At 47.6% G+C, this 20157-nt stretch overlaps 1 protein-coding gene across 1 annotated transcript; it reads right to left on the bottom strand.

The window, feature by feature from the left end:
* Positions 1-546: 546 nt before the first annotated feature.
* rnd1b (Rho family GTPase 1b) lies at positions 547-12817 on the bottom strand. Its single transcript, XM_064298942.1, has 5 exons — positions 12540-12817; positions 12045-12132; positions 4218-4327; positions 3526-3660; positions 547-3080 (listed from the first exon to the last, which is right to left on the bottom strand). The coding sequence occupies exons 1-5, from the start codon at positions 12657-12659 to the stop codon at positions 2835-2837; spliced, it is 699 nt and encodes a 232-aa protein (XP_064155012.1). The 5' UTR covers positions 12660-12817; the 3' UTR covers positions 547-2834.
* Between the last annotated feature and the right edge of the window lie 7340 nt (positions 12818-20157).

Here is a 20157-nt window from a genome sequence, read left to right as displayed (position 1 = left end):
ACAGTAATCTGTCCTCCAACTCTCAGTTTAAAAAGGAGAACATGAACGCACCCCTCCCCCCCTCCCTTGACCTCCCGTAATCTGCCCGTCATTTACCGTCTTGGACACTCTGAGGCGTGCCCGCTGCCGGGACTGCGGGCGCACCCTGGCGTATGCCCGCGCGGCTGCGCAGCGGCGTCTCAGACATGTGACTGCGGTACAACGCGGCTAATGATGTCACAGGGCCGCGCCTGTGGGCCGGCCCCCAAGCCCAGCGCTGCACTCTTAATTAATTTAGAGAGACTGGGCCGATATGGGTCAGCTGGTTCTTAACAAGGCAGGCTTTATTAAAAAGTAAAATCGTTCAAATAAAGGGAAACTGAAGAACAAAAAAAAAAAAAAAACTTGGGCAATATATTTCCAGAGTCCATTTCTGAAAACAACTTTGAACAAAGTTACAAATTTACATACAAATAAAAATACGAAACGAAAAGATAAACATATAACCTTTCGACATTTTTGTTAATAAATAAGAGGAAGCTACTGTATTTTACATCAAATCACATAGTTTTTGTTTGTCTTTATGTTCTTTTTGCGGTTGTTTTTGGATAATTGTTTTCCACCGACATTCTTTCAGAAGTTTTACAAATATTACAAAACAGGATATGTACAAGCAGATTTTTCTTTTGTTCACTTTGACCTAACAAGGACACACTAACAGTTTGAATATACACACTACTTGACGACAGCTGCATACTTAGGGATGTAGGACCTTAAAGTTCTGAAAGGGATTTCTGTCCCATGTCATGATTTCAACTGCAACATGTGACCAACACCCACAGGCCCATGCACTATGCTGTATTTTCCCAATAGCAATCGGATTTATTGATTGCCTCTTCAAACCTCCAGCCACCAGTGAGCAAGAGTGCATTTGATGCTACGATGTAAGGTGAGAAGTCCTTTTTTATTATTTATTTATTTATTTTTTTTAAGAGGACTCCCTTTTTCAAAAACAGGAAATTCTCTCCGAATCCCACAAGCTACTCTCTGGTCATCCCCTTTTTGGACCATTGCTGGGAAGCCCAGAAAAATTCCTTTTTTGCCAAAAGAAGCAGAACCTCAGTGCAAATCACTCCCTGAAGTCATTTAAGGGGGCTGTCCACAGCTCCTCACATGAGATGACTTCAGTGGAAAAAACTAAACCAAACAAAAAAATCTTCTGATTTTAAAAGCTTAAAAACACATATAAACAAATAATGACAAAATGCAATGACTAACTCATACTAAAGAGTAAAAAAAGGAAATATAACTTTCTTAAGACAGGACCAGCCTGTTAATTTTACCCACAATCCCCTTGGTCCCTCCAAGCCCCACCCCTGATTGCACTTTGATCTTCACTTCAACTGGAAGGACTCACAGCCTCTATTCCATTACAAAACCCCAATTAATGAACCTTACAAACGAATCACTGCGCTTTTCAGTGTCCAGCACCCAGACCCTCCTCCAGTGAGCTACATGGCTGCTGGAAAGCCCAGACACGAGATTGTACGTCTTATGGGGGCCGGTCTGGTGCTCCCTGCTCTGTCACTCCACAGCTGTTCCATCCCAGAATCCTCTGCCCAATCCTTACTCGGCCCTCATTTAATTCTATGGCACAAACCGTGAAGCCGTCGAGCAAACACGGCTCTGAATCTGCGTGGAGTTACTCAGGCAGCTCTCCCACTCACCGTCCCCACCACACCGCTACTCCACTCCACACACTGATAAACCACACACACTCTGATTATTGCGTGCTCTTGAAAGCAGTGCTGGGGATTAAATTCTGCACGTCACATCGCCGTGAGGGCGTGAGGGTAGTGAGACGGAGAGAGAGCCAAATGGAGGTTTTTCACATTTTGGACTATCTGTGGCAAAGCTACCCACTTTTCTTTACACTGCAAGCAGAGGAAGCAGAGGAAGCAGAGGAAGCCAGTTATAAGGTGCAGAGACGTGGGCAAACTCAGAGCTGACACGAGGGAATGTGATGAAAATGAGCCGCCACTGGGAGCATGTTTACCAATAAAAATACGTATAAATACAGATCAAAGGTAAGCGAATTGGACAGTTTTTTTCCATGCCTGTAATACAGTACATGTTCACATTTTCTTCTTTCTTCTTGGTGCTCAAGTGTCAACACTGCACACGCTTCAATGTGACGCAGCAGACCGGAAAATGTAATGCGATTCATGCACCCCGTTACATACGAACATCCCTCCACCCTCCACATCTCATCTCCACAAAATGGCCTCCTGTCAGATGTTAGTTTAGAAACCAGCCAAGCCTCACCGTAATGTACAAATGTGCACACGAGGACACAATGATATAAATACAGAAAGAGGGAATGGTGAGATCTTAGAGCCGAGCTTCATAAATACAAAGCCAATGAAGCTGAACCGTACTTTCACTGCTTTAGTTGGGCTGGGTTCAGGGTTCAGGTCCCCTGAAAGTCAAGTTACACTATTGTTGTTTAAGTTTTAGTTCTGACAGTGGTGATGTTGCAGAAACCACGTGCAGTTGGGGGGATGGGGGGTGGGGTTAAGCATAGAGGTGTTTAAATGCTGAGGAGTGACAGGCCCCATGGATAATGGTCTGATATGCACTGAGGAGACCAAACCCATATGAACAGGGCAGAGATGGGGTGGGCTGTGGGACAGGCAATGAGGGGTGGGGCTCTGAGGTGTGAGGATGGGTTCAAGAGTCCTTTATCGCCGATCCCCCCCCCCCGTCTCCGACACCCACCCCGACCTCAGCAGGAGAGGCGAGAGATGCAGGCGGGGTGGGGGGGTCGCTGCTGGTGGGCACGGCTCCCCCGCTGCTCACATGACAGAGCAGCTCTTGGCCTTCTCCTTCCGGAAGGTGGAGGTGAGCAGCTCGGACGTGCTGGGCAGGTGCAGCAGTCTCTTGGAGAGGCGGCGGGCAGGGCTGGGTTTGGGCGGGGCCTGCAGCTTGTTGATGCAGGCCAGGGCGGCCGTGCGGAAGACGCTGTGGACGCTCTTCTCCGAGGTGAAGGCTGAGCACTCCAGGTAAGGCTCTGCACCCAGCTGCTTCGCCATGGCAACCCCCTGAGACACAGGTTCGAGAGAGGGGGTGAGCAGTGTTCTGAGAAACAGGTTATAAAGAAAGGTGACCGGTTATGAGAAACCGATTTGCAACTTAAGGGGACTGACTGAGTCATGAGTTCAGAGAGAGAGAGAGAGTTTGGATCAACGTAGGTTTCGTAGGTGACTAGGTGCATTAACTGTCTTAACGACTACTTGTATTTTTTCCATAGATTGCGTTGTTGCCGTTCTCGTTGTTAGTGTTAATCAGTTTAACCATCAGGGTCCAAGTTGAACTATGCGGTTGTTCCCTGCACTTGGACCGGTACTTGTCTCTAGGGGTTTCGTCATACTTGTTCCTGGTTATGGTTATACACTGTGTTGTAAGTCGCTCTGGATAAGAGCGTCTGCCAAATGCCTGTAATGTAATGTAATGTAATGGATCAGTGCTTCGTGTTCACGGTCTCACCTGCTCTTGAGATACAGGAGTCAGCTTCTGATTGGACAGTTCCAGCAGCGTGCAGACATCTGTGCGCAGGTCTGTCTTACAGCCAACAAGAAGAACACGTGTGTTGGGGCAGAAGTCCAGGATTTCTGTCTTCCACTGACATGAGAGAAAGAGAGAGAGAGAGAATTAGAGGGAAATAATTATGTACAGTCAGGTCCAAAGGCGAACCTATATACTTTTTAACTTCTGTTCTGGTTTACATATAATATTGTGATTGTTGTAATGATTCAATTATATCGCTAAATATTATTCAGAGCCATAGCAATGACATCCTAACAATGACTGTCAAACCACCATAAAGAAGGTGGCAGTCCACAGCCACATCGAGGTCACTGTGGGTCCTTGAGTTAAAAGGTTTGCATACCACCTCAGCATGGCACTGAACGGCCAGCGATTACACGGCTAGTGCGAAAGCAGCCCAGGTGCGAGCCGTCAACCCTGCAGGGCTGGGGCCTGTAATCTGAGTGCAGTTCCACACACTGAGAGATGAGTGGGCGGTGCTAATTAATGTTTTTAAAAATGGCCACGCTCCATTCAGCCACTCTCAGTCCAAACTCAATTCAGCCACTCTCCATCCAAACTCAATTCAGCCACTCTCAGTCCAAAACTCAATTCAGCCAATTCAGAGGTGACCTTCCTCCCTCAGCCGTTACCTTCTTCAGCGCGCTGTCCGCGGCGTCGGGGCGGCTCACGTCGAAGCAGAGCAGGACGGCGTCAGAGTCGCTGTAGCAGAGCGGCCTCACGTTGTCGTAGTACGGGGAGCCTGTGGGGACAGGACCAGGTAACTCGTTAAATAAACACACAGCGAGCGGCTCAGACGCACCTCCGCAAACGCCTCTTACGCTGCGGCTGATGAGCGGGCACAGATCGCGGTTTGAATTGTGATATCGCTATTCTTTTCATCTAGTCTGTAGAGAGATGGGGCAGCATCTGATGAATTGCTAAGGAGGGCAGATGCTTTGAGTGTACAGTCATGCACTTTGTATTCAGAAGGAAGGGGAAGAACAGAAGGACTGAAAGAAATTGGACAGAGGACAAGGGTGGGGACACATCCGCAAATCAGAGCTGCTTCCCCTATGCACCCCATCCATAACACTGCACTCTCTCCTCATCTCTCCCCACCACCCCATCTCTCTCTTCTGCACTCTAACTATATCATCCCCCTTTTTCTAACTGCAGCCCCTCCTCTCTCTCCCTCTCCCTCAGCCGTTGGAGGGATGACTTCTCGTTTATGCATTTCTACAGAGATTATGCAATAGGCACTGGGGGCTGAGGGGTTCAGGCAGATGCTCCCACTCATGTTCAGAATCCTTAAGCAAACACCCCCCACACCTCCCCTCTCCCACACGCATCTTACCTACGGTCCCCCGGTTGCCACGGCAACAGCCTTGGAATGCAGCGACTGCATCCAGGATTCCACCCGCCCCCTCCATCCGTACAGGCATTCCTTACCTCTCCACCGCCCTGTCTCTAACACCCCCGTAGCACCCCCCCCAAATCACAACCAATACACTGTGTGCCTACTCCCCCTAACCAGAGAAGATGTTCCTATATTCAGCTTATGCACACACACACAAACGAACGCACACACACTTCACCCTTTGCTTTAGGTCTTCAGCTCATTTCGATGTGAGGCGAATCCCATATAAACCTCAGTAAAGGCCCAGACTGAGACAGCCGCGGGACATCAGACACCTGTCGGCTCGCCGCTCGTTAGCAGGGCTGCAGCACGCGCGGGCGCGCAGGTGCGCGCGGGCGGAGGTCTGGGCGCTGGGCTACGCAGCAGCAGCGTCAAGGGGACCGGCTCAAAGTAAACACAATCTGCAGAGCGCCCCGAGTTTAGACAGGAGCTCATTACGCAATGCTGCCCCCTCCGAATAAACATCTCACATCACAATCTGCCCCCGCCATCTGAGCGCTCCGGAAACTGACACAAGAGCCACAGCAATCTCAGCCACGCGTGGATCGAGAGCCGAGGGCAACTCTCATAAGATTACACGCTCCTGCAGACCCAAACCGTCTCTCCCCAGCTCTCTCGCCCCCTCTCCCTCTCCCTCGGGGATGTGCAGGCAGTGACCACACCTTAAAGGGAAGGCCAACCGAGACCCATTCACTGAGACACTGAGGGGCCCGAAGAAGAAGGAGGGCGAGAGGAAGATGAGGGGCTATTCACAGGTGAGCCGTGCTCCTTCGGTCGCTCTCAAAATGACGCAAGGCAAAATCCCTCCACACTGAGAAATAAAGGAAACTTTGCCAATATGCATATTAATTACATCAGAGGGAGACAGAGAGGCAGCTGTGTGCTCCTCTTTCAGGTGTTTGATCTTATAAAAAAGGAGGCAATTTGACACTGTGTGGAAAGCAGTACTGCAACCACACACATGCACATACAGACTAAACCCTCGCATCCAACTGAAACAATAACTTCCAACATACTATAAACAGAGCCCGGACTACAACGCTCCAACATGATAAAACACGCCCCAGACTTTAAGCCCTGACCGGGACAAAGGGCACGCTCTCATGTGGTGGCATACTGTACGAATTTCTTTTGAAAGGCTGAAGAGTGAATTCTTGTCACATGAGCTCAGCGGTGCAGACGCCTCTGTGAGGGGGGGGTCGGGGTACGAGGCCGCGCTCGGGGGCCGCGCTGGCCCCGGCCCAGCATGCCTCTGCTGTGTCACTGTGCACATCTGCGCCTCTCAGACGCCTCAGCCAACACTCAGCGGTGTGAAGCCGTACGCTGCCCGAGCCCAATGTGTGAACATCTCCGGATGTAAACACAGAAAATAACATCTGTCACGCAAATACAGTCAGTATATTAAAAACAAACTCAACGTCTTCGATTTAGAATGTGGACATTAAAGAATGCTAATTGCACATCAAGTCCGAACACGATCGAGAAGGTGGCGAATCCAGAAACCTCCCTAAAACGCACGGTCACTGATCCCCTTCTCCCACGGCTGCTGCGATTCACTCCCCCTAAACCACAGACATGGTCAGGCAGCGAGTAGTGAGGATGAGAGCAAAGAGCAGCGCTGGGTACAGAGAAGCAAATCAAAACGCCTCAAACACAAACGTGGGTCTCAGGAAAAAGAAACCGGATGAATGGGTGGCTTAAAAAACTAAAGAAATAAAAATTTTAAAAAACTGTTGCTGACTCAACCATGACAAAACGTCTGCCCACAACTAGCCTACATTTATGGATATACTGTATCAATAACCTTCCCTGCTCAACCCCAAGTTGTGAAAATGCTTATTGTGGAATACTAACGCCTACCTTTCGATGATCTGTGCAGGCTTCTGCACTGCTTGTGACAGCCGTCACAGTCCCAATAGTGGAGCACTCATTTCCAAAATTTTAATTAATCAAGCACTACAAGAGAAGCAGCACGGGGAAGGAGAGACTGAATGGCCTGGCAATGCTAGTAAGAGTGTCAGAGCATGAGAGCTGAACTTAAAGGAGATTTCTGCACTGCAGGTTGGATGCCCAGCAAATGAGTGAGCAGATTAAGTTCTTTTCAAGATGTCCGGTTTCCAATAATTACAGTTGGGCCAGCGTGCGTATGTGTTTTTGATTCGGGCGAGGAAGGCTGCCATGTTAAACCTTCATCATAAAACTGCCACTCCAGAGAACGGGTCCCAGCGCCTCGCTCGCTCGCTCGCTCACGTCCTGGCAATAACAGCACCGCAGCTACTGCTGCCGCCGTCAGGCCCGTAAACAAAGGGCAAGAGGCGGCAGGAACCCCCCCAGGAACCCCCCAGCACCGCTGAATCACAGCCTGCAGTGCAGGGCGCACAGGAGACAGGGGGGTCACCGTGCTACGGCTCCACGTCCCCTATCCAGGCAGAGCCAGGCAGTGGAGCGCCCCCCATTGGAGACCCCAATGATGGACAACATTACTCAACACCCAAAATCAATCCAACCCATGAGCTCAAGGGAAAAAACACCTCAAATCACTACATTTATATCCTCAGCCCGGGACAAAATCTGCAACGATTATATTGTTTACATCCAGGGCAGAGGCAATAATGTGTATATTTTTCTTCAGATTGTGAAATTTTGCTATATAAATGTCAATTGTAAGAATAGGTTTTATTTAGATATGCTGCAGTATACTCCATTGCCATAAGAGAAGAAAAAAAATACATTGCACATACAAATGGCTAAGGCAACAAAGAAATTATAGGATTTCAAATACTGGACCATTTATCTAAGCTGAGAGCCAGAGCTACAGTTCCCATTTTCGCTGAAAGGAACATGAATTAAGCAGAAACACAATGACTCCAAGGTCAGGCTCCGACCGTGAATCTCCTCAAGAGCAGCAACTAACTGCCTCCATTTCCCATTTACCAACAAAGCAATATGGTTTAGTCACGTGGGGTTTGGAACCAACATTTATTCAATGTTGAGAAATGAAAAGCTGACAACACACAGAGCAGGATAAGGGTCTTTCTTGTATGTTAGAAAAATACAAGGGAGGGATACAGACAGAAGGCTCATCGTACAGAAAGGCCCATTCCCATGGGAAAACTGAACACCTGACTGCACAGGGAATACAAATGTGGATTCAGAATTGGCCGTCCTACAGGCTGCACCACATGGTCTCTCCACACAGGTGCACAATGACCCACTTTCCCACCGCTGCATATACTCAGAAGTGTAAGATTCATTCACCCAAAAACACGTTTCACTGCAGTCTCTCCCTTGGACCGGAGGCACTAAGAAGGGAACGGCCAGAGTTCGGTCAGGAGACGGGTGCAGGAGGGCAGCGGCGGCTCGCTAACGGAAGAGCGGGACGTGCAGAGACGCGTCTGGCCGGCGCTCCCCTCCGCCCCGCAGAGACGGCGTAACTGGCGAGGGAACCCCGGCAGTCTGAGTGGGCGCAGGCACTCGTCCCTCCGGGGAATCCCTCTCACAGAACACCGCGGGCACCTCGCGCCCACACCTGCGTCTGCAGCCCGACGGTCCCCACCCCGGGAGAGAGAGAGAGAGAGAGAGAGAGAGAGGGGGAGAGAGAGAGAGAGAGAGAGAGAGAGAGAGGAGAGGAGAGAGAGAGGGGGAGAGAGAGAGAGGGAGAGAGAGAGAGAGAGGAGAGAGAGAGGAGAGAGGAGAGAGAGAGAGAGAGAGAGAGAGAGAGAGAGAGAGAGAGAGAGACCAAGAGAGGGAGAGAGAGAGACATGCAAGGGGCGGCGCTCACTTGTACTAAACATGGCCAGCTGTTGGGAATCAGCCCTGTAATCCACAAAAATGCACTTTGCATTCTTGATGAAGAAATGCGATGGATTTCTTCCTCTGTTCTGCCAGTAACTGCGGTGCATAATCAGACTCAACGTCACATTTCATGGTTCTGACGAGGTACATGCGACCTTCAAAATCAACCTTGATCTCATCAAATGCGGTTGGATATCCAAAAAAAAAAAACTTCCCTGCATCCTCACCGATTTCCTTCTGTCACTTATCCTACACTGCATTACCCGAACACAGATTCCTCAAAGCGCACATTTCACAACACAACAGGCTTTACTACCCTCACAAGCACCAATCCAGGCCACTGCAGAACTCAGCTGATACAGTAGAGCCGGAGATTTCCTGAAGCACTTGAGCTGAAGGGTTCCTCTCATAATGCCCAAGCAACACTCAACCAGAGACTCACACCTGCAGGCTCCCAGTTCCTAGCGGTACTCTAATCCCCTCCCCGTATATACAGCACTCCTTCCATGCGACATATGAGGCAGCCTATGGCCCTAATCCTTCCTCCCAGCCTGATTAAAACACTCCGCTAACACCTGTTGGTAAGCCGAGTGTGTGTGAGTGGTTGTGTGTGTGTTTGTGTTCATCCACCTGTCCGTCAGGGTGGGAGAGTGTGAGAGAAAGTAAGAAAATAAGCGAGAGAGAAAAGGGGCGTCTGTGTGTGCATGTATGAAGAAGACAAAGCGTGTGCGTGCGTCTGTGTGCACGTGCCCAAGCGCGTGTAAATGATGCATTACACAAACCCATCTGCACCATATAGCGTGTCGCTCTTCCCCCAGGCGCCTGTGACGCCGTGGGGACGGATACGAGATCCACACACAGACTGAACCAATCTGCTCCACACCCCCGTGCCTCAGTCGGCCCGAAAACGTGCAGCTCCAGAATCTCAACGCACACAGAAACGAGCCAAAACATCCAACGTGCAAAACCGCACTGCTCAGGCGTCTGAGGCAGACGTGTGCAGGGACCCCTGCTGTGTGACTGCACAGCGCAGCCCTGTATAAAATTATATAAAGGTTCGAAAATCTGCCCTGGTTCAAAAATCAAGAATCAAGAACCGTGATGGTGGGGGGGGGGAGGTGGCAGAGCCGGGGTCACAGCTCTTCGTCATTCACTTCCAGCCCCCCCCAAATAAAAATCACTTTGAATGCCAACTGGCACACTGTCGCGTCAACCAATCAGATCCAGGGCTGGGAGTTCTGGGATTAGCGTAGGCTTAAATAAAGACTGTTTTTCCCATTCAGGAGCAATTATGTAACGCACCCGGCAAGATCCAACGGCGTCTTATTCCTGGAGAGCACAGACAGCCAGCCGCAACACCGAGAACTCTAATCTCCGTGGGTTACGGCCAGCTCAGACCGGAGCCCAAATCCCTTCAGGAAGTGGAAGCCGAGCGGTGACACCCAAAGGCCTCGCTGGAGCGAGAGAGAGCAGAGCTATGCGCTTTAAGAGAGCGGGTCGATATCAAACCTCAAAGAACAGCCGCTGGAGAGGCTCCAATTCCCCCTTTCCTCTGAGAATTTGGCCAAAACCAGTTGCTGGTACAGTACATTGGCTCTTGGGCTGAGTGCAAATTTAACCACGGCCTTGAATTTCACTACCATCTAAATCACTCACGGAACACGCAGCTTTAAATACTGTGTCAGTGGTGCTCTGGAATAATTAGGCCAGTCACAGACACAGATGTCACAGACAGCCTTATTAGTTTACTCCCATTGGTGAGTTATGATGATGGGTGGAACTAAGGGTGAGAATTAAAAAAAAAAATGAAATTCAAGTCCAATAAGCACATACATTCATATTTAAGAAAAATAATCAGTACCACATTAACATGTAAAAAATACTGCTACAGAGCCCACAGAATCTAGAATTTATTATCCTTGAGGATTTTTTAAAGTAGGCTACTGTGACTGTTACAAAGAGGCACAACCTGTTACACCTCACAAGATTAAGGAGACCTGGCACACAGACAGCCCGGGCACCCTTTAATCAGTGTTATTCATTCCCAGATCAAGGCAGTTCGTCTTTGTAATATGCATAATATATTCGATGCAAACGTCCAACTGCCCCATCAATTAGTAGCCTGCTGAGAATATGCTGTGAAATATGCTAATTCTATTCACTGCTGGACATAAACAAAGGCTGGGTCATTTTTTACTCGATTAAGGACGGATCAACTAAAAGCATTCACATTTTATGTTTTAGCAAACGTCGAAAGTGCTGCATTATGACAGTCTGATAACACGCCGGCCAGATGTACCCGGGTTCTGGTCTTCAAATTCATACTGCGTGTGTCCGAAATCTCAAGCATTGCAACGCAATGCGTGGCCAGAAATGCAAATCCCGCCAGTGTTAAAAGGCTAAGGATTACGGGATGTGACCATTGAAGACACAATCTCACTAAATAATGTTTAGAACGTTGATTCGCTTCCAAATAAAATTCACCGACTGACACCTAATTTTGAAACGCGGAGAGGAAACAGACTGTGCCGATAAGAGATATACGATGAGAAGGACATCGCCGAGTCCATGAGACTGCGCACGGATCAGCCTTCCCCTGCAGACATCGTCACATGAGGCTTCCATTCCACTATTCACTTGCTGCTCGGCGTTCACGTCAGCTGAAGCTGCCACAGGGATCACTAAGTCAAGTACAATAGCACCCGTAGTTACATTACCACCGCAAGGAAAGCAATTAAAATGTTCTCATGCATTCGCGATCGCTTTTTCGCGCACAGCTGGAGATCACCGACGCGCTCGCTCTGAACTACTGCACGAAACAAATGACAATTGTTTTTTTTTTTTGTTTTTTTTTAAAGACTGCTCGCCGCTCAACATCATAATCGCATTTCTCTGTCCAGCTGTTTCAATTTCCGTGCCACTGGTGGTCGTATGGGGGTATGTTCATGCAAAATGCAAAGCAATCATGTAGTAGGGTTTAATTGCTACCTCTTGTAATTTCAAGAAAATTATGTTTTTCCATTGCCGCATTAAAACGTTTTTTAAACCAGTTTTTTTCTAGTTTCAATATTTTGCTAACAGTGATGTACATGCTCTATGAATTATTTGTGGACAAAAGCAAACGGCAATTACGGTATAAGAGTTGTAAAGAATATCGACTAGTTGCAGGGATTTGTTAAACGGCTTCGTGTGCGGGATAATTTCCACACAGAATATTTTACTATGGTATTACAGTTTCGACATACGCAAAGTCAACACATCTCACCTGATGTGTCCCATAGACTCAGTTCCACGCGCTGGTCTTCCAGCTCCAGACTGGCTGTGTAGTTTTCAAACACTGTCGGAACGTATGTCTGGGGAGTAGGAACGATGATTTGTGAGAAGCAAAATCCGCTGAATACCACATTGCTGCCAAAAATGTAAATGCACCGTTAACAATGGTATTTGGGACACGTGCCTAATCCTGATTACGAAATGTATAGTTACAGCTGCGCTCAGGTGATTCAAGAAACATACAATCCAGAGTGCAGCACTCGTCAATCACGTGCTTGCTGCTGGCCAGTGTATATTAATTTCCCCCTTTACCAATAAATACAACGGGCAATAATAAACGAAATATATTATTTACATACACACTGGCCAATGTGTAAAAGAGGTCTAACGACACTGCGCCATATTACTTGTAAATACAGTACAATTTAATTGTTAACAGCTATTTCCAAAGGAGTGAAAGCTGAGGACGGCAGACAGCTATACATACCTCTGGGTAACAGTCTTTGGCTAATACTTGCAACATTGCCGTTTTTCCGCATTGAACATCCCCAACTAGCACCAATTTGCATCTAACCACCAGAGGTTGCGTGTTTCTCCTCTCCTTCATCGTGCTTTTATATTTGCGGGGAAAACTACAGTTAAATAAAACAAAAACACGGAAAATTTCACGCGCAGATCCTTAACTGTCACAACGTTTCTGCGCTCCAGTGTCTCCTCTGGCGTGTGCCTCCGCAGTTTGTGTGATTTATACAAGCCTCGCTGCAGAGCTTTATACCCAGCATCGCCAGCCAATCAGATACAGGGTCAAGCCTGATTTACTCGCTCATGGAAGTTCTATCATGGAGTACACATACTGCCGTAAACTAAGGGTTTAAATAATTAATTAATCAATATGCAGTATTTTTATTTTTTGGGGGAAAAAAATAGTGCACAGAACATCACATCTTTGCGAAATGGTGCGTTTAATAAGACAAATCCAACCATTAAAGCCAACAGGTTTATGCTATGAGCCTACAGACAAGTTAATTAAATCACCTGATGTATTGTTAACTGCTGAGATCAATAGCGACTGATCAGCTTACAATGGTCCTGTGAGACTAGTACATTCTAGTCAATTTACCTTCTTTGATCTTAGCTGCGTTGATGGACTCTGGCCAAACTCTCACTCACTCCCCTACCAATTATCTCTACATTGTGTGGCCAAATTAACAAGTCAGACTAGCCATTTTGTTGTTTTAAATCTATTGAACAAATTGATTTATTTTTAAACTTCTTCATTCATATGTTTTTTTAATTAATGTTGTTCATGTTCAGATGAACAACAAAACTCAATTTTCAACACCAGTTTTCCACTGCAAACTACTGTGACACTACAACTACTGTGGTTATGCCAATTTATTTCCGAAACACCAAAATAAATTGCAACACACTGCATTTTCCATCACCAGTTCCATTAATCAACTGTAGTATATTTTAAAATTAATTCAATAAATCAGCAGCAGTCGTGTGATCCAATTTCACAGAAAAACTTTCTCAGAAATAATTGTAATAATACACATTTTGGCCACCTTCTCTAACACAGATCTAAGAAGCACACAAATCACAACTGATATTTTACTCTGTCGTAAGACTGACTCACTGAAGTTGTTGAGGGAGTGTGTGTATTTACGAGCTACCATGGTAACAGAGTTCTTCCTGTGAGAAGTAGGCTACGTAATGTTCTCTACAGATGGCCTGTATTCTAGTTGTTATACCACCTTGTTTACCTGCTCTCACACTGAGAACATTTAGCGGCCAGAAGGGAATGAGCTTGAGTCACAATGGCGTTCGCTCCAACTGAGGTGTCTATCTAAGAACAGAGATTGTCACCTGTCTCAGCGACATGTGCTACTTGCATAGGAAGTGACAAACACTCTAGCCCCTTTATTTATAACATCTTCGTTTCCACCAAACTCTCTATAGTACCTCTTACCCTCTGTGACAAAAACACTAAAGACAGACAAAGTACAATACAAAATATAAAAAATCACTTATCTTCTATTCTAATGTGCCTATTTCAGTGCATAGATTGCTCTCAGTCCGTTCTTTTAAATGAACACACCTTTAATTCTGTAATCATAGTAAAATTGATCATAATGAGTGCAGATAACATTTTGTTTTCCTTGAACTGAGTCCTGCTTGTGTTAGACTGACTAGGCCAATGAGGACCCCATGGGGGTTAAGGCCACCTTCGGGCGTCCCTGTCAGTGCCTGCTGTAGCCCTCTCCACTCAGCCGAGGAGTGACCAGAGTGGCAGAGGCCCAATTAAGCCCCCCAGAGACAGTTGTGGTGGGCACGGCCTTCAAGGTTATCTCTGAATGTAAATCAGTCCTCTAGACACCAAGCTGAGAAAAACAGACAAGCAAACCTTTCGCCCTCCCCCAACGCCCACCCTGTCCTCCGCCACGCCCCCCCCCCACCCCCCGCGCCCCCTAATTTACTCACATGCTATTCCCGCAATTACTCTCCAGTGACCATCCCTCACAGACACTGACAGACCTCCTCCCTCCCTCTGACTCAAGCAGACACCAGTGGAGACATTTGGAAAAAAATACAATACACACTTTTTGTCAATCTCCATGACCATGAGGTCAAAGCAATCTTCCTTTGTCTGCTCTCTGACGTCATTACACTCTCCAGCACGCAGGCCCAGTATCTTCACTCAAAGCAGATGTGTCCTCGTAACAGCAACTTTAGCCTTATGCTGACAAATACAGTATAAGACCCCCTAAAACATACCTCAGACCCAGGTTTCTGAGACCCACCTCCAAACTAGCACTAGTCTCAGCACAGGCAAACTGCCACAGCACGGCACAGGTAAACCAGCACAGCACATCACAGGAAAACCAGCACAGTCAACTGTCAAGCATTGTTCTGAGCTGCCTATAGCAGTACAGAAGAGTCGGAGAAAAAACGTACAACTGACTAATGCTAAAAATAGAGATAGATTTTGTGGAAGGGGAAACAACACATGTTCCTAATAGGTAATTAGACACTAATGACCTCTGAAATTGCATCTAATTTGTTGATGCTAAAGAAAAGTGTGCAGTTCCCCGTTCCGGGTGGGGGAGGGGGAGGTGGGGTGAAATACACCAGGAGGGCACGCTTTGGGGCGGGGATGAAGGGATTAGATAATCAAGGGTAAATAGAGATGTCTACATTAAGCAATTCAAGCAGTTCTTGTAAATAATCATTGTATGTTTTTGAATGCCATTTTATTGATGCCTGTAAAGAGTGGATTGATGCTAGCTGATGCCCGTACAGAGTGGATTGATGCCAGATGATGCCCCTACAGAGTCGATACCAGACCTCAGTGCCTTTACAAGATGACCCACCTAGCAGCCCCCTCTTTTGCTGATGTAGTGGTGGCTTTGTAACTGAAGGGAGAGCACGCTAGCGCACCCTGCTGCCCAGCCTGTCTTTAGGGCTCTTCTCTGCAGTGACTCAGTTTGGTTCGGCAGAGCCTGGCCCCCTTGCGCATCATCTGAGTCCTCTTACGGTTTCCTGTATCTCAATGTGCTGAATGAGTACGGCTGCTGTTTCTTTAGGAACAAAATTAGGTCAATAAAAATAAAACTAATATTCAGGAGCATAAATCACTAACACCTTCCACTTTGGGACTGTGCTAAATTGTTTTTTCCCACATGTGAATACAGACAAATTTGTCAGTGAAAAGGACTTTCTATGTATGTTTGTGAAAGAATATTTGAGCTTTGTATGACATTCTGTGTGTGTGTATGTGTGTTTACGTGCATGCATGTGTGTGTATATGTGTGTGCGCATGTGTTTGTGTTTATGAGAGAATGTTTTAGTGTATGATGAATTTGTGTGCCAGTGCGCATGCATATGAATGCATTTGTGCGTGTGTGTCTCTATCTGTGTGTGTGTGCGGGTGTTTGTGTGTGTGTGTGCGTGTGTGCATGGGTGTGTGATATTGTGCATGTTTGCTGGTGTGTGTGTGCATTAGTGAGTGCATGTCCGTGAGTGTGTATGTGCGTGCGTGTGTAAGCATGTGTATTTATGTGTGTATGAGTGTGTGTTAGGGTGTGTGTTTGTATGTGCATGCATTTGTTTGTGTCTACCTGTTGTGCTGTTGTCTCAGCACCAAATTCCCTCAGCTCGCAGAACAGAGGAAAGCAGATGGGTTTGAATAAACAGGTAGAACAAAGTGACACTCAGCAATCTGTTTAGAGGAGACACGGGGGGGGGGGAGTATGGGGGATGGGGGCGGTAAAACTTTGTAAGAGAAACAGTTTTTGTGTGGCTCAGAGTCTGTTAACCTTCAGAAAATGATCAGAGTAACATTTCACATGTAGCACTTTCATCACTCTTAAATTTCACCCTTCGATCATCTGCCTGTTTCCTGCCATTGAAAACACAAACCCTGAAACTCAGAATCTTTCATAAATCAAATGCAATGAAACAATATTTAGAGTGCGAGTGTGTGTTTTTTCCTATGGGTGTGTGCATGTGCATCTCTGTGTGTGAACGTACTTGTGCATGTGAGTCTGTGTGTGTATTTTGGTATGTGTGTGAGAGAGGGATGAGAGAGAGAGGAAGAGAGAAAGGGAAAGAGAGAGAATGAGGGGAGGGAGTATTGATCGGTGTTGACACTGTGTGAGGAACAGAGAGGTCAGGCTGCCAGCCCTGAGCTAAGATGACAGATGGCCACATTTCTCTGAGATGGAAGAGGTGCATTCTGGGACTCGGGGTTCCGGGAGGAAGTGGAGCGTGTCAGAATGTTCAGCAGGCAGACGGCATCAGGGCCATCCACTTGTGTCTATTTGAGCAGAGTCGCCCTCTCTCTATTTCTGTCTCTCCCTCCATTTTCTCTCTTGATTTCATCTTTGTCCGAGGGAGGGGCTTCTCTGCCTCTGCATATTTATATATCTGTTTGATGACGGGGGGGACATCACGTTTCCCATGACACTCTGCCCCTCCATGTTACCCTGCCCCCTGACATTTTGTTTTCAAGTCTAACCCTCTATCTATCTATCTCTATCTGGGGTACCCAACTGACAAAGAGAGAGAAAGAGAGAGGGAGAGAGCGAGAGAGTGTGAGTGCATGAGTGCGCGTGTAGCCACATACATTAACTCCCCCTCTTCTTGGATGCAGGTCCAGCCCCCCTCCCCCCCCACCCACCTCTGGGTGCCCTATGGCTCCCAGAACAGCGAGAGGGGAGGAAAGCTAATTAATGTGTGTTAATGAGCTACGGATCAGGGGGACCGGGATTATTTTAATTAAGGGGTAGAAGGCATAAGTGGAGTTGGAGAGAAAGAGAGGGAAACCTGCAACACTGTCGCTTACGTAATAAAATGGTTACTATTCTTGAATCCTTTTGAGTACCGGCATAATTCTGGTCTCTTCCGAAAGGTAACCCTTTGGAGCTTGTTTTCCCAGAGTCAGAATTACTCAGAATATTACTGAAGCAAAGTAATAGAAGCTCAAACGCAGTGGAAGTGGAAGTTTTTTCTCACCTAAAAGGTTTTCTTTTCAGTGGATGACTGGTGCTTGTGGCTGTGCCTGCTGGGCTTAGAAACACAGGGCAGCCACGGCCACAAAGGTGGGCAGGTCCTGCTTCAAAACTGATGACAATACCATCAAAAATGAGCACTCTGCATGGTTCTTTTTCTAAGCTATGTCTATGCAGGTTTCCAAAAAGGCCATTTGGAGACTCCAAAAGAACACTTGGTAGTTAAATGATACTATGGGTCTTTAGAGGTGTACAATTCTGTATGGTGTATACTATATGTTCATGGAAGAAGTACGTTTAATAGTAGCTTATATAGGGGTAACGTATCGCACAGCTTGCAATGCTTGGCAACCAGGTGTTCAGTTCGGCCCTATCATTGTTGTAAGATGATCACATCACTTTTTGGTGCTCTCGATTACACCCTGCATTAACCAGAAAGCACCCAGTGCACGATCAGCAGATGCTATGCAAAAATAGATGACCAATCAGAACATTTCCTTAAGAACAGAATTCCTCTGAAGTGCAGCCCCATCACCGGTCCCTGGTCTGTTTGACCAGTGGCCAGGTCTCCGCCTGATTGGCCGGGTCCATCCCATCCTGCTGAGGAGGCGGGGCTTTGGCCCAGACAGTCAGAGGCCCGGCCGACGGTGACGGATTTAAAGCCAGACGACAGCGATGGAATTCAGAGGGGGCGGTTGCCATGGCAGGGCATTGATTTTGCCTCTGCTGAGAGCAGAATGGATGAGCCACAATCTCCTCTTCAATCAGTCGCATCCTAGAGAAAAACCCGCTGTCCCAAACCCAGGCTGACCACAGCAAGACCTACACATAAATAAATGAATTAATAATGTGGACCAGAGGTTTTCAAACTCCCCCTCATTTTTCCTTCCAGTAATAATTATACTTTGAATTGTAACAAGCTGTTACCTGTTCTTTAAAATCTTAAATACAGATGACTATTGAAGCACTTACCCTCTTAAGACTGCTTTATGTCAGAAATAGCCATGCGAGCAGATGAGTGTGACTGCCTCTTATTCCCATCTCAGTACTTTTATTTGGTCTGATCATTTAATGCACTCATTTTCTGATGTGCTCCATAGCAAAACAAATCCTTTGGAAAGCGGGTACTTTTTTTTCAAAAAATTACAGACTGGCATGTGGAATCAATGGCATCCTAACTGCCTAAAGTGTGGACAGTTGATCACTCATGCTAAACGATTTGTGCAAAATCAAGGTGCACGTATTCAGCTACCTTAATTGATCCACAGATTGGTTGCAGTAAACCCAGAGTGCACAAGATGGCCTCTTAAGGGCTCTTCAGCATTGAGTTTGAAAACCCCTCATAAAATCAAATGAACAAATATTCCAGAGCCATATTGGAGGAATGCTAAACAGGGGTGGAGGAGGCTCTGTGGAGTTCCCCTCCAGAGGTGAGGGAGTGGATCCCCCAGAGTTCTCCAGAGACAGAGCTGAGCTCCAGACTGTGGCGCGGAATCCTTACCAATGCGGCCGGGGGTTCCACAGGGAGGCGACCATTTTGCCCACGTGTCCCCACCTCATTTCACAGTGGCGATTCCACAGGTCCATTTGACGCAGTCTACCAGCGCGGATGCAGTCCACCAGCGCGGACGCTGTGCAGCTCATCTGGGGGGCACTGCAGAGTGAGAGGAAGCGGAGGCCGGCAGCACGTGCTTCTCTCCCCCCCCAAATTCACTGAGCACATTACAGATAGAATGGGCCCACAGAAACAAATGAGATTGTTTTTTTAAAAAGGAGGATAAATTTATGTCTGGTGTCTCCTGGCTGAGTGTGCATGTGCACCTGTGCGTGAGCACCAATGGCAGAGAGGACACATGCTGTAGAGATGGGGTTCTATTCTTCTACAGGGAGAATAAGAGCAAGGACAGAACGAGCACGGCTGTTTGTCTGAAAACAGCCTTACAATAGGAAACATCCGGCTGCATTCAGGATTAAATGTCCCATCGATTTTCAATGCTGCTAATATTTCTATTATAAGCTCCTCCGAAGCTCCATTCTCCATGGCTGTTGTTGTGTGTATGAGTGAGTGTGTGCATGCGTGCATGTGTGTGTGCCTGTGTGTGTGTTTATGTGTGTGTGCAGGGAGGGCCAGGGCTGGGTGGGTGTGTGCGCATGTGTGGGGAGGGGCAGGGTTGGGTGGTGTGTGTGGGGAGGGGCAGGGTTGGTGGGTGTGGGTGTGTGGGGAGGGGCAGGGTTGGGTGGGTGTGGGGTGTGTGTGGGGAGGGGCAGGATTGGGTGGGTGTGTGGGGAGGGGCAGGGCTGGGTGGGTGTGTGGGGAGGAGCAGGGCTGGGTGGGTGTGCACGTGTGTGGGGAGGGGCAGGGTTGGGTGGGTGTGTTAGCGTGTGTGGGGCCAGGGTTGGGTGGGTGTGGGGTGTGTGTGGGGAGGGGCAGGATTGGGTGGGTGTGTGGGGAGGGGCAGGGTTGGGTGGGTGTGTTAGCGTGTGTGGGGCCAGGGTTGGGTGGGTGTGTGGGTGCTGTTGTGTTTGTCTGCGTGCAGGAGGTGGAGGGGCATGCGCCAGTGTCCTGTTCCTCCCATAGCTCTCCTCTCACAG

This window comes from Anguilla rostrata, chromosome 11 (genome assembly GCF_018555375.3).
Source record: "Anguilla rostrata isolate EN2019 chromosome 11, ASM1855537v3, whole genome shotgun sequence".
In the NCBI taxonomy this organism is placed as follows: domain Eukaryota; kingdom Metazoa; phylum Chordata; class Actinopteri; order Anguilliformes; family Anguillidae; genus Anguilla; species Anguilla rostrata.
Note: the sequence above shows the minus strand (reverse complement) of the source record. Positions and strands in the feature narration are given on the sequence as shown.

What these genes read in the sequence shown, in the direction of transcription:
- rnd1b (XM_064298942.1), bottom strand. Translation starts at nt 12,659, where the DNA reads ATGAAGGAGAGGAGAAACACGCAACCTCTGGTGGTTAGATGCAAATTG. An exon ending in CGGACAGCGCGCTGAAGAAG is followed by an intron (nt 3,661 to 4,217) that starts GTAACGGCTGAG and finishes CTCTCATGTCAG; the next exon opens with TGGAAGACAGAAATCCTGGA. An exon ending in CTCCTGTATCTCAAGAGCAG is followed by an intron (nt 3,081 to 3,525) that starts GTGAGACCGTGA and finishes CCTGTGTCTCAG; the next exon opens with GGGGTTGCCATGGCGAAGCA.